Source organism: Gadus chalcogrammus, chromosome 5 (assembly GCF_026213295.1).
Source record: "Gadus chalcogrammus isolate NIFS_2021 chromosome 5, NIFS_Gcha_1.0, whole genome shotgun sequence".
Taxonomy (NCBI): Eukaryota; Metazoa; Chordata; class Actinopteri; order Gadiformes; family Gadidae; genus Gadus; species Gadus chalcogrammus.
The window spans coordinates 18746770-18756975 of record NC_079416.1 but is presented as its reverse complement, the minus strand read 5'-3'; the positions used below and the strand labels follow the sequence as shown (position 1 = coordinate 18756975).

The 10206-nt window shown below is 43.1% G+C and overlaps 1 protein-coding gene and 1 gene segment (V, D, J or C); one reads left to right on the top strand and one right to left on the bottom strand.

Moving 5' to 3' along the window:
• Window positions 1-2724: 2724 nt before the first annotated feature.
• Window positions 2725-9888, bottom strand: LOC130382152 (immunoglobulin kappa light chain-like). Its single transcript, XM_056589759.1, has 3 exons — window positions 9811-9888; window positions 9393-9711; window positions 2725-3130 (listed from the first exon to the last, which is right to left on the bottom strand). Exons 1-3 carry the CDS (start codon window positions 9860-9862, stop codon window positions 2737-2739), a joined length of 765 nt encoding a protein of 254 aa, XP_056445734.1. The 5' UTR covers window positions 9863-9888; the 3' UTR covers window positions 2725-2736.
• Window positions 5339-7529, top strand: LOC130382255 (immunoglobulin kappa light chain-like). The segment is given in 4 exon segments: window positions 5339-5427; window positions 5621-5920; window positions 6274-6309; window positions 7007-7529. Coding segments are annotated over 4 exon segments (750 nt in total).
• Window positions 9889-10206: the final 318 nt, after the last annotated feature.

The window sequence follows — 10206 nt, the reverse complement described above, 5'->3', positions numbered from 1 at the left end:
ATATATATATATATATATATATATATATATATATATATATATATATATATGTGTGTGTCTGTGTGTGTGTGTGTGTGTGTGTGTGTGTGTGTGTGTGTGTGTGTGTGTGTGTGTGTATTATATATATTACATAATTTAATACAATGACACGTTATTTTATTGAAATTTAACAAGAAAAATGAACGTTGAAAAAACTGATGCAGCTAGGGGCCAACTGTGAAGAAAACGTCAAAAATAGTCGGAAAAACCCAACTTGCCACGCGACAGGCCCCACGCAACAGGCCCCTGCGTCGGCGCCGCGACTTTCCGTCTCGTAAACGGTCGTTGCCATTTGAAACGGTCGATGCCATTTCCGAACATTTCCGATTGCGTCCGCTCTCCGATCTTGAATTGATTAGCCGCGTTGCCCAATCAGCGTTGAGCTTGACCCGACGTCACTGGCAGAGAGTAGTGAGCTTGGACAGAAGCATACGGCCGACATCTTTCTTTATTCTGTGTGGAAATAGTAACATAGTTACGCCATTAAATGCTTTTATGGAAACATTTTTAACGAGAAATGTGCATTTTACTTTCATAATGTTCGCTCGGTGAATGTGAAGGATGTTTGGTTTGATAGTTATGACGAAGAGGGAACGCTCCGTTCACTTGCATGGACAGAGTCTCTGGTTGCTAAGCAACCTCAACGTCTTGGCGGACTATATATCTGCTGATCAACACTACGAATGCTGGAAACACACCAGACACACCATGTGAAGTTATTTAACCCGATTATTGTTATTTATATCCGAGCATATCAGTCTTTATCATGGGTGTCTTTACGGGGACAGTTGCTGTTGGCATCTTACATTCAAAGGCCAACTGTGAATAATGTACTTAAGGTAATCATCCTTAAATTGTATTGATGAATAGCTGACAGATGTAAGTTTATTTTATTCAAATATCATCCCTTAAATTCAAATTGTTGCTAAGCAAAAGAGCCATTATAGCAAAAAGTGTTGCAACTGTCCCAGGTCTCCTCTATTCAATCAATCATTATGTATGACTGGCATAGATAGTTTCATAATTACTCACGGCAACTGAGCGGAAAAAAACATTCCACCCTGTGCTGTTTTTAACTGACTCCAAGAGCGGACGCAATCGGACATGGTCGGAAATGGCATCGACCGTTTCACGAAGCATTCGGAATTCAAGATCGGAGAGCGGACGCAATCGGAAATGTTCGGAAATGGCATCGACCGTTTCAAATGGCAACGACCGTTTACGAGACGGAAAGTCGCGTCGGCGCCGCAGCTGAATGCTATAGACACCGTCGGACGAGGCGATGCGTTGAGCGTTCTGTCACTTCATGTGAATCCTGAAATCCATTATGAATGCTGATGGTTATTTTAGGCTATATTTTCTCAAGAATTTTCTCGTTGGTTTAATGTTTTATTTGTGAGGGTCAAATACTATAGGTGAACTCACATTCACAACCCAAAGAATGTCTGGGGCAAGCCTACCCCCCCACAAGACATAGACAAATATATAAATAATGAACTGGACTCTGACCAGGGTAAGCGTAGCAAACAATTGATCCGACCCTAACCAGGGTTACCAAACCATACGAAGAACAATAATAAACACGATCCAAACCATTGTCCCCACACCTCCCCACAAGTGTTTTTTTTGCTGTCCAGTCAGAGAGCTCACATTTAATAAGGAGATTTAAAATGGGATTGATCTGATTAATCTATGAACCAAGGACCAACCCTGATGAAACAAAAGCATACTGCTCAGGAATATTTAAGTTATGGTTAAAGAGGTGAACAGAGTTGAGGTCATGGAATCAGTCTTTATTGTAATGGCGTTGGGATGACAAAAGAGGGCAGCATTGAGCTGGTATGGAGACATGCACACATGCTGCTTTCACTGGATTCTCCAGAGACTATTCTGAATACCTCAGCCCTACATTTCCACTGACTTTCTATCACTCAAGAGACACAGGTGCACATCAGCTAAAACTGGACCATTCATTGAATAGCTAATTTGAACAGCTACAGTTCACTGCTCACATAATACTTTTAATGAAACACATCTTTTAGCGATGTTGGTTTAATCTCATAAACAGACATTATGAATATGTTACTTTTTCCACCACTCACTGCTAGGGTTCCTATTAGTTGGTGAGAGATACTGAATGTCTTTTGAGACGTACTTTTACATATTTCTCAGTTGGTATCTGCAGAAACCTGAACATCTCTCTGACCTACTATTATATGAAGTTATAGAAAGTCAGTGTGACACACATGGGTCATTTCAGCAGCAGTGGCTCTATGACTGACACGGGTCCACTGGATACAGTTAACACACTTTCCAACAACATCCCCACAACAAACACTTTGCTCATTCAGAGATACACACCATAGCTTTAAGCCTTCATTCAAATGGTGGTGGAACTTGTTTAAAAAAGATAACAGAAGCCACATTAGAAGCCACATTAACTCGAAAATGCGGAAGATAAACGATGCGAACGAATGATGACCAAAAATAATTGATTCTTTACATCTTTATTCAATATTCAGCATGTGACAACTCCAAGCAAGGGGTAAAAACAAGAGAGCATAATGTTAATGAATAAAACACGTGTTATATTAATGTAAATCATCAAAAGCTGCTGGGCCGCCTGAGACAGAGAGACATAAAGGAGACGTGTCAGAGGAGATCTGTATCCTCCAGTTCTTCCATGCTGGAGCCTCTCTACTCTGAACACTCTCCAGGATTCAGGGTTTGAGTGACAGGCTGCGTCTGGCCATTCTTACTGGCCTCACAGCTCACTGAGCCCGCCTTCCTCCACTGGTCTGCAGGGAGGGTCAAGGTGCTGCTCCAGCTGTAGTGGCCATCTTTCCCCAGGACCCCCAGGCTATCTGACACCCCCCCAGACCTGCTGCTGCCCCCCACCTTCCAGCCAAGCTTCCAGTCTGAGGGGAAGCCCCCACTGGCCACACACAGCAGTGTAGCACTGCCCTGCTCCAGCTCCACTCTGGAGGGAGGGAGGACGCTCAGCGTGGGCTGCACCACTCCCACTGGAAGAGAGAGAGAGGAGTGGACAACAGGCTCAGTTAACATCAGCCTCATAGGAGCACAGAGGGAAGGGAACATCAGCATTCATCAAGGGGTGCTGTTTATTGTAATGTGGAAATGTATATAACCGTATTCGTCTTTTTGTCAGGTTGCCTTTCTTAATAAGTCTTTCTTCCAGGAGGTGAAAGAAATGTATATTTCATTTCGGATTTGGCATGAAAACTAACAGGATATTTTAAGCAAATAAATACAATACAAATAAAAGATTCTCTTCATTAAATTATGACTGCATTTTTAGATTCCGAAACAGAACCTGTATGAAACTTGTTTGCCCATTCATTGAAGTTCAATGTAAATCAATTATATTCTTAATAAATTAGGAATTCTCACCAGAAATAAATAATTTGAAAAACAATGTCAACAATAACTTTTAATGACTGAGATCCATTAGAGAATGTTTACACTGTCAATAGCTAAATAAGAAAAAAAAATATTGCCCCTGCTCTCACCCCCAGTCTGATGAGTGGAAACAGGTCATTTCCATATAGAGGAAGCTTTGCATGCTCAGCTGAAACTGGGGTTCTGAGAGGGTTTAAAGTCCTCTGAGTTCAACACTGCAGGACTCAGAGCTGTCACTCAACACCCCAGAAACCGTGGCAACCATGAATCACCTCACCCTCCTTTTCTGGACAGTGGTCTGTGGATCCTTAACAGGTTGGTTCATTCCACTCAGTCAAGATGTGGACCACCCTTCTCTGTTTGCTTGTGTTTTCTATTGGATAACTTAATGTTTGGTTTGTTTCTTTTCTACAGGAACCAGCAGTCAGGTGACTGTGACTCAGACACCAGTAGTGTCCTTTACTCCAGGATCCACGGTCACTCTGACCTGTAAAACAAACCCAGCGGTTTACAACAATGATTTTATATTCTGGTATCAACAGAAGCCTGGAGAAGAACCCAAGCCCCTAATAACACGTGTCAGTACACGTGAATCGTCAGCACCGGCTCGGTTTAGTGGCAGTGGAAGCAGCACTGACTTCTCTCTGACCATCAACGGCGCCCAGCGTGAAGATGCAGCAGTTTATCACTGTCAGAGTGTCCATAGTGGCGGTGTGTTCACACAGTGATTGAGAGCCGTACAAAAACCTCCCTCAGTCACACTGCGTAGACACTGAGCTGTTACAGCAGGAACCTGCTGCAGCTGCTGAGGGGGAAGAGACTCTGACACAGAGCGCTGAGCACAGAGCTGGCTCTAACCAGGGGCCTCCACCAAGAGCCAGCATTATTAAACATACAAGTACTACCTCAACCACAATATATAACATACAACTACTACCTCAACTACCATGTATTACATACAACTACTACCTCACCTAACACGTGTTACATACAACTACTACCTCACCTAACACGTGTTACATACAAGGTACAACTAGTACCTCAACTAACACGTATTACATACAACTACTACCTCAACTACCAAATATTGCATACAACTACTTCCTCAACTACCTCATATTACACACGACTACTACCTCAACAACTACATATTACTTTAACTACCACAATCAATAATACTACTTCCTGCACTACAATATATCTCATACAACTATCACTTAATATACAACATATTACACACATCTACTACTTCAACTACTTAGCTTACATAACTAATGCCTCAAATTCACATTGCTTACATACAATTACTCAAGACTTAAGACGTGGGGTTTCTTATCATTCTGTGTTATCACTGCTTTATAAACCTACAGAGTGGTAGGTTAGGTGGTCACTTGTGCAGACAGTAGAAATGCACCTTATACAACCTCACCTTTTATACAGTCTAGTTACTCATTAGACTGAATTCTTGTTACAATGACTACTCATCAAATACAAAGATTTTAGTAATATACCACTCATCCCTTGAGATGAGTGGCTTTACATGAATGTTAATGTTAAACAGTTGGAAAAAAAATCATATAATCTTTTCATGAACGATCTCTGTTTCAAATTCTATGAATACGGTCAGAACCGCAGGATTTTCTTTTTGCATCAACATTTATTAATTTCACATTTGAATATGTTTTTATGAGTATACCATTTAGCAGAACATGAAGTTTCTAAATATATTCATTAGCAAGATTTACATTTTTCTTTCAAAAGTGATGAACTCACTCAACCTCATCTCTCTCACTTTCATGTCTCTCAAAGTAGATACTCGTCCGCCCACAAGCTCGCTGTTTTGCATGACTTGGAGTTTCTCTTAGGGCCAAGTGTTAAATATGCTCACTGCCAGCCATCACAAACACACCCAGAGCAAGATGAGGTCGTCCACAGCCTTGCTAGCAGTGTTGGCGTTTCTTACTCATGGTGAGACTTATGGCTCCGTCACTCTGCTCATGTTCTTATGACTTCACTCTGATCCCTCCTGGTTTGGGCTCTATTCTGTGTTGATCCTGCTGTATTTCCTCCCTTCTCTGCTCCTGATGTGCTCTAAGCTAACGTTACACTGAATACTGTCTTAAGTCGGTTCAAAAGGCTCATCCTCCACTTCTTATTTCAGAGTCGTCTGCCAGTTCATTTCTGACACAACCTGACAAATCCAAGACCGTCGGTCTGGAGGGGACTGTGTCCATCAGTGCCACGGGGAGCTCAGATATTGGTAGTACTCTCTACTGGTACATCCAGAAACCTGGAGAAGCTCCCAAACTGCTGACATCCAATGCAGTCACCCGCTATTCAGGGACCCCAGCTCGGTTCAGCGGCAGTATGTCTGGGACTAGCTACACTCTCACCATCTCTGGTGTCCAGAGGGAGGATGCAGCAGTATATTACTGTCTGGGTTACCACGGTAGCAATGGGTTCACACAGTGATTGAGAGCCGTACAAAAACCTCCCTCAGTCACACTGCGTAGACACTGAGCTGTTACAGCAGGAACCTGCTGCAGCTGCTGAGGGGGAAGAGACTCTGACACAGAGCGCAGAGCACAGAGCTGGCTCTAACCAGGGGTCTCTACCCTTGGTTATAATAAACAGATTTAATGAAATCAATGTCCATGAAATCAATTAATGGATTTTAATAATATTTCTAGTGAATCAATTATCAACTCATTCATGGGTTTTAGTGAAAAACAAGTGTTTGTATGTCGGTAAGATGAGTCTTTAATGTGCGGGAGGTTTTTGTACAGCCTTTTAATGAGTTTGTATCACTGTGGTACACTTTTGGTGGAGGCACCAAACTCATCATTGACTGTAAGTACAAGGAGACCTTTCTTTACATTTTGAAACTTTACATGAAATATTGAGCAATGTTATAGAATAAATTAGCAATGATGATTTCAAAAGGTTTCCATTTATTTATACTTTTCATGTATTTTTATTTTTTCTATAAATAAGTTGAGTACACAGTTGGAATATACTGTTTTAAAGAGTTTCGTATTGTGGCTTAAATTAACGAAATTTGTTAAATACATAATATGTCCGATTGCATTATGCATTATTTTCCCAAATATTATTTTCATTATTTTTGACTATTGCTGCAACATATTTTATTTCTTAAAAAAATAAGTATTTTGTAATATGGACAAAGTAGTTTAATTGAAGTTCAGTGGAACTTCTAAAAAATGTGTAAATATTAGAAACATATTAAAAAGTATTTATGTGCTTTGAATTACTAATCCTGCTTTCTCTCATATTTTGCATGGGCAATTAGCCACGCGTGATATGATTTAAAGAAAGAGAAATTAAGATTGATTCATTCCAACAAAAATAAACATATATATGTTTTTGTGTCAACTGGATTCCTAATGTAGTGACATTAAACCAAATGGTTTCCATCCTCTTTAATGTAACCAACTGCTGGTGAACAGGAAGCTGTCCCTTCCCTCTGTGGTCCTATGAGGGCTGATGTTAACTGAGCCTGTTGTCCACTCCTCTCTCTCTCTTCCAGTGGGAGTGGTGCAGCCCACGCTGAGCGTCCTCCCTCCCTCCAGAGTGGAGCTGGAGCAGGGCAGTGCTACACTAGTGTGTGTGGCCAGTGGGGGCTTCCCCTCAGACTGGAAGCTTGGCTGGAAGGTGGGGGGCAGCAGCAGGTCTGGGGGGGTGTCTGATAGCCTGGGGGTCCTGGGGAATGATGGCCACTACAGCGGGAGCAGCACCTTGACCCTCCCTGCAGACCAGTGGAGGAAGGCGGGCTCAGTGAGCTGTGAGGCCAGTAAGAATGGCCAGACGCAGCCTGTCACTCAAACCCTGAATCCTGGAGACTGTTCAGAGTAGAGAGGCTCCAGCATGGAAGTACTGGAGAACACAGATCTCCTCTGACACGTCTGCTTTATGTGTTTCTGTCTCAGGTGGCAATGCAGCTTTAGATGATTTACATTAATATAACACGTCTTTGATTCATTAACGTTATGCTTTCAAATTTTTACCCGTTGCTTGTGTTGGTCACATGTTGAACATTAAATAAAGATGTAAAGAACACATTTTTTCTTGTCATCATTTACTATCGTTTATCTTCTGTATTTCCGAATTAATGTGGCTTAATGCATATAGCATATAAAAGCATATAAAACCTCTGCCATCTACATCAGACAAATTTCCCCACGGGGGGAGGCAATGATGTATATCTCTGAATGAGCAAAGTGTTGGTTGTGTGGATGTTGTAAAGTGTGTTCAGTGTATTCAGTGGACCAGTGTCAGTCATAGAGCCACTGCTGCTGAAATGACCCAAGTGTGTCAGACTGACTTTCTGTCACTTCATATAATAGTAGTTCAGAGAGATGTCCAGGTTTCTGCAGATACCAACTCAGACACATGTAAAATTACGGCTCGAAAAACATTCAGTATCCCTCACCAAGACATAAGAACCCTAGAATGCTGAGTGGGGGAAACAGTAACATATTAATAATGTCTGTCTATGATTCAAAGAACAAACCGGTATCGCTAAAAGATGTGTTTCTTTAAACGTATTCTGTGAGCGGTGAACCGTAGCTATTCAAATGATGTCCAGTTTAGTTTAGCAGATGTGCACCTGTGTCTCTCGAGTGACAGAAAGTCAGTGGAAATGTAGGGCTGAGGTTTTCAGAAGAGTCTCTGGAGATTCCAGGGAAAGCAGTATGTGTGCATGTCTCCATACCAGCTCACTGGCGCCTTCTAGTGTCAAACCAACGCTATGCAATAAAGACTGATTACATGAACTAAATTATCTTCAGGTTTTATGAAATAAATAGCAGACTATATTCTATTCATAATAATACAAATAAAGTCGTTCCTTTCACCGGGACCCAAGCTGCTTTAAGTGTTGGGGACACAGAACAAGAAAATATGAAATATTATATTTTCAAACAATCAAACAATAAATAAATGAATCAATAAGAAAAGATCATGTTCCAAAGTGCAGGCCCAGTAAGTGGGTCTCCAGGCAGCTTGTGAAAACGCAGATGGATCCAGCGTTGAGGATCTCCCGGGAAGCGAGTTCCACAGAGTGGGGGCAGCCACCCTAAAGGCTCTGTCCATAGCTGAAGTCCCTAACCCGGGGTGGGGGGGTGGGGGGGTAAAGCAGTCCGTGGTCTGAGGAACAGAGATTCCGGGAGGGGGAGTAGGGTCTGAGGAGCTGTGAGAGGAGCGGGGGCTAGAGGGACTGGGGGGTGAGGAGGAGGAGGAGGAGGAAGAGGAGGAGGTGGAGGTGCTACAGGACCTGACTGGGGGCCTGTGGAGGTGGATGGGGGGGGGGGGGGGGGGGGGGGGGGATTGGTACACTGGAGCCGATCCAGGGCTCTGTGGGGACCCCCCAGTGAGGGACGGCCCGAGTCTGGACATGTTTCTGAGGGGGTCCAATGCCTATCTGTTGATGGACTCCATGTGGGGAACCAGTGATAGGGATGAGTCTGGGACCCCCCCAGGTTGGGGACTGGAGAGAAGGGGCAGACGGAGCAGCCGTCCATGGAAGGACCAGATCCCCGACCTTCTGGGGCCTGGGGGGCCTCAACCAGGACTCTGTCTTCTTACTGCTGAGGGGGGGGGGGGGGTCATGTAATGTATGGAGGTTGAGGTTGTAGTTGTATTCAATATGTTGACGTTTGAGTTGTATGCAAAGTATTGTATTTGAGGTAGTAGTTGTATGTAATACGTAGTAGTTGAGGTAGTAGTTGTGTGTTTAATAATGCTGAGGAATATAAGGCTGGCTCTTGGTTGAGGCCCCTGGTTAGAGCCAGCTCTGTGCTCAGCGCTCTGTGTCAGAGTCTCTTCCCCCTCAGCAGCTGCAGCAGGTTCCTGCTGTAACAGCTCAGTGTCTACGCAGTGTGACTGAGGGAGGTTTTTGTACGGCTCTCAATCACTGTGTGAACACAGGGACACTGTTAGGATAGTGGAAACTCTGACAGTGATAAACTGCTGCATCTTCACGCTGGGCGCCGTTGATGGTCAGAGAGAAGTCAGTTCTGCTTCCACTGCCACTAAACCGAGCTGGTGTTGGTGATACAAGTTGGTTTACATATTTTATGATGAGCTTTGGGGCTTCTCCAGGTTTCTGTTTGTACCAGTGTATATCATTATTTTGGTAAACCGCTGGGTTTGTTTTACAGGTCAGAGTGACTGTGGATCCTGGAGTAAAGGACACTACTGGTGTCTGAGTCACAGTCACCTGACTGCTGGTTCCTGTAGGAAACAAACAAACCAAACATTGAGTTATCCAATAGAAAACACAAGCAAACAAAGAAGGGTGGTCCACATTTAGACTGAGTGGAATGAACCAACCTGTTAAGGATCCACAGACCACTGTCCAGAAAAGGAGGGTGAGGTGATTCATGGTTGCCACGGTTTCTGGGGTGTTGAGTGACAGCTCAGAGTCCTGCAGTGTTGAACTCAGAGGACTTTAAACCCTCTCAGAACCCCAGTTTCAGCTGAGCATGCAAAGCTTCCTCTATATGGAAATGACCTGTTTCCACTCATCAGACTGGGGGTGAGAGTGACTGCAGACGTTCTGGGAGGACCGCTGTGTCTCTTCTACATTCATACTTTTGGAATACAAATTCAGATTTACTGGAAATTATTGGAATTTATAATGTATAACATTTTATCTGGTTGAGGTCGATCTTGGTTTGTATGACATCCTTTGACTCTCTAATTTAGATTCATTAATACCTAAAACCA